This window comes from Gavialis gangeticus, unplaced genomic scaffold (assembly GCF_001723915.1).
Source record: "Gavialis gangeticus isolate Ggan-Ray unplaced genomic scaffold, GavGan_comp1, whole genome shotgun sequence".
Classification (NCBI taxonomy): domain Eukaryota; kingdom Metazoa; phylum Chordata; order Crocodylia; family Gavialidae; genus Gavialis; species Gavialis gangeticus.
Genome location: NW_017729000.1, coordinates 727,691 through 731,201, shown reverse-complemented (window position 1 = coordinate 731,201; position 3,511 = coordinate 727,691). Strand labels below are relative to the sequence as shown.

At 58.8% G+C, this 3,511-nt stretch overlaps 1 protein-coding gene across 5 annotated transcripts in view; it reads left to right on the top strand.

Moving 5' to 3' along the window:
* Positions 1-3,511, top strand: part of LOC109289825 (glutamate dehydrogenase, mitochondrial-like) — a 10,737-nt gene that overhangs the window by 1,114 nt on the left and 6,112 nt on the right. Inside the window, exons 2-6 of one of the 5 annotated variants that reach the window (XM_019506051.1) lie at positions 559-639; positions 1,228-1,283; positions 1,832-1,895; positions 2,243-2,337; positions 2,589-2,768. In XM_019506051.1, coding sequence (XP_019361596.1) covers positions 559-639; positions 1,228-1,283; positions 1,832-1,895; positions 2,243-2,337; positions 2,589-2,768 — 476 coding nt within the window. Of the gene's footprint in view, positions 1-76; positions 640-1,227; positions 1,284-1,321; positions 1,506-1,831; positions 1,896-2,242; positions 2,338-2,588; positions 2,769-3,511 lie in introns of those variants that run through there. The other 4 variants (XM_019506054.1, XM_019506055.1, XM_019506053.1 and 1 more) reach the window with 4 other exon arrangements.

Genomic DNA, 3,511 nt, shown 5'->3' with positions numbered 1-3,511 from the left:
CCCCCCGTTCCCCATGCCCCCCCCCCCACTTACCTGCGGGAGCTGCTCTCCAGGCTGCCTGGCAGTCCCATACATGTGTGAGCGCGCACATGCACATGGTGACCCCTGCCTGACCACCCTCCTCCCGTTCCCCCAGCCCCTCGCAACCTGGAACTCTGCCCACCTCCAGAGAGCTCTTTGCAAAACAGCAAAATCCTTGGGTTTCTCCAGCAAATGAGGAATCTGTTGTTTTCTCCAGTTTTGGATGAGAAAAGGAAAACCTGGATCCCTAGTGAAGACATGCCCAGAGATTTCCAATAGGAATTCACAGTGTTAGAAGTGTTCTGCCCTACTGTGGCCTTGTTGAGTGCTTTGCAACAGAAAAAAGCACAGTGTTATTTTTCCGTGCTCAGTAAAGGGTGCAAGCAGAGCTGGCGCTTTTGAGGGGAGCCTTGAGTTTGGAAAGGTGGAGAACCACTGCCTTCGGGGTGGAGGCAGCGCCAAGTCTACTCTGATTCTGCTCTTGGCTTGGGAAATAGGCAGCCCCCTCAATCTGTTGCTTTTTTGCCCTTTCCCCAGGCGTTCGTTTCAGCAGTTCTGTCAGCCTCGATGACGTGAGCGCTCTGGCTGCCCTCATGACATACAAATGTGCCGTAGTGGGTAAGTTGGGAAGTCCCAGGGGGCTCTGGGGTTGGGTGGGGATGGGATGAGGATGTTGCCCAGCAGGGTTTGTAGCAGAGGTTGGAAACAAGGAGGGCCTTTCCAAGGAACACCCAGTGTTGGGTATGCAAAACGTGACAGCAGGAGTTCTGGGTGCCATAAAGGGCATTTCCCTGGGTCTGGGTCTGGGTCTGGGTCTGGGTCTGGGTCTGGGTCGCTCCCCTGACTTGTGAGCAGGGAGATCTGGGAGTTCCTCTCTGCCTGGTGGAACTAGAAGTAGGTGGAGCCCCTGGGGCTGGGGGTCATTCGTTGCATAACTTCCCTCCCTCTGCGGCGCGGAGTTCAGCTCTACGGCATCCACACCTTGTTGAGCCACTAATCCAGCTGCACAAAGTCGCAGTTGCGGGTCGGTGCAGCAGGGAGCACTGCCTTGCGCTCTGGCGGTCCGTCCTCCCCACTTCATGCTGTACTGAGTCCTCTCTGGTGGGCTGTCATAATTGGTGCCTTCACCCCACGGTGCAGCAGCAGGGGACCCAGCAAATGGTGCCTGAGTGCCAGCTGCTGACCTGGCTGTCTGGTGCCTTTCAGATGTGCCTTTTGGGGGGGCCATGGCTGGCATAAAGATCGATCCCAGGAAGTACTCGGTAAGTTGGCCCCGTTCCCTCAGACGTCACACTCCGCTTGCCTGGGATTCACGCGGCCTTTCCTGGACGTGTGCGTGTGGGGGGGGTGACTGATGCGCTCTGACAGGCCTGGAAGAGGAGCTTGTATCAAGCAGAGCTCATCCAGAGGCTGCAAGCAGCAGCTTGAGGAGAGATGGGGGGTGACGGATTCTGATTTGTGGTTTGGTACATTCGCCCAGACAGGTGACAAAGCGCGAGGCGGGTTGGCATCTTGCCTAGCAGGAGAGGGAGGGGGTGTGAGTGAGAGCTGGGTGAGAGGCTGAGCATCGTGTGAGCAGGCTGCAAAGTGCAGTCCTCTCCCACTTCAGTGCAGCAGGGATCCTGTGCCCTGTCCAGGGCCTGCTGTGGCTGCCCTTCAAGTGCCTCGGCCCAAAGAGGCTGTGCCATGAGCCACGCAGGGTCAGGATATGTATGCTTGGGAGCATGTGGTAGTCGCTGGGTGCCATGCCTCAGGTCCAGGGCTCCTTTTTGGGGCCACAGTAACAGCTGTGTTTGCGGTTCTTATGCAGGAAGCTGAGCTGGAGAAAGTCACGAGGCAGTTCACGATAGAACTGGCCAAGAAGGGTTTTATAGGTGAGGGGGCCCCTTCCCGGGCTCAGAGAAAGAGCTGGCTTGTCACGAGGAGTAAAAGCAGGGGCTGAGCAATGTGCCATGTAGCACGGGGAGCGAGGTGGCTGGAGTCTGCTCATGAGGCAAATGCACTTCTCATCATGGCAGTGTGAGGGGTTGGAAGAGCTGTGGTAAATCCCTGCTAAACCACAGGCAGCAAACCCAGCAGCAGGGGCTCTGAAGAGCAAGCTAGAGCGAGCCTCATGGTGCTGATGGATTGGTTGCCGTCTTGCCTAGGGACTGGGGGGGGTGGGACAGGTCCTTGGGGAGTAGAGACCAGCTGGGCTCAATGCCCCTTTTCTCCCTGGCAGGGCCTGGAATCGATGTGTTGGGGCCTGACGTTGGCACAGGCGAGCGGGAGATGTCCTGGATCGCGGACACATATGCACACACGCTCGGCTACAGGGTACGCAGGTGCAGGAGGGAGGGCATGCAGACAGCCGTGTTCCAGGACATGGCACGGGCCGCCTGGCTGGCTCAGCACCTCCCTGCTTCAGGTGGGCAGGGAGTAGCCTCCAGTGTCCCCCCAGTAAATCTGTGAACATGTGGCTCAGGATTTGCCCCGGGTTGAGGGTCCTGGCTTCCTCCAGAAGAAATGTGCAAGACATAGCCTTGACCTGTGACCTCTGCCCTCTGCTCTTTCCCTCCGGCCTGTAGGACATCAACGCCCCTGCCTGCGTGACAGGGAAGCCCATCAGCCAGGGTGGGATCCATGGACGCGTCTCAGCCACCGGCCGCGGCGTGATGCATGGGATTGAGAACTACCTCAGCAACACGCACTACATGGACCTCATAGGCCTGAGCCCTGGCTTCCCCGGCAAGACCTTTGTGCTACAGGTGAGCACCAGGCCGCACCCTGGGGGTCACTGTCCTTTCAGGGGAGTCCTCCCCACCCCCTCCAGTGACAGGTGCCATGGTTGGCAAGCGTGCCCTCGCCTGGCCAGCTCCTGCCTGCCACAGCGCTGCTGGAGTCGGCATCCCGGCTCTCCACCCCCCGGGAATGCAGCCCGCCTTGCAGCCCTGTGCCGGGGGCCAATGGGCGGTGCCAGCTTGCCACCCCCGGTGCTCATATGGGAAAGCAGCTTTGTTTTGTCTCTGGCTGCTTGGCTCCTATGAAGCTGCCGTACAGCCCAGCTCGGCACCTCCAGCCCCCTCAATGTCCCAGGCCTCAGCAGCCCATCTCCCTGTTGCTGTGCTGTTCTCCAAACAGCTCCTGTTTCCAGCCACCTCCTCTATCTCCCTTTGGGCCTGCTGGTGAGGTGGGCCCTGCTGCATTCAGGTCAGCCTGTGGGTTTCCCCTGTAGAACGTGTCTGGCAGGAGCCAGGCTGCTCAGGAGGGGAATTGGCTCTGAGCAGCAGAGCTCTGGGTCACCCCAGCTGCCAGCATAGTTTCATAGTTTCATAGATTAAGGGTCGGAAGGGACCTAGTAGATCTTCTAGCCCGACCCCCGGCCAGGGCGGGAAAACAACAAAACCCCAAAATAAGAAATGGGACTCAAATGAGTCCAGCCAGGTAGGCATCCAGCCTCTTCTTAAAGACCCCCAGGGTAGGGGCCAGCACCACTTCCCTTGGAAGTTGG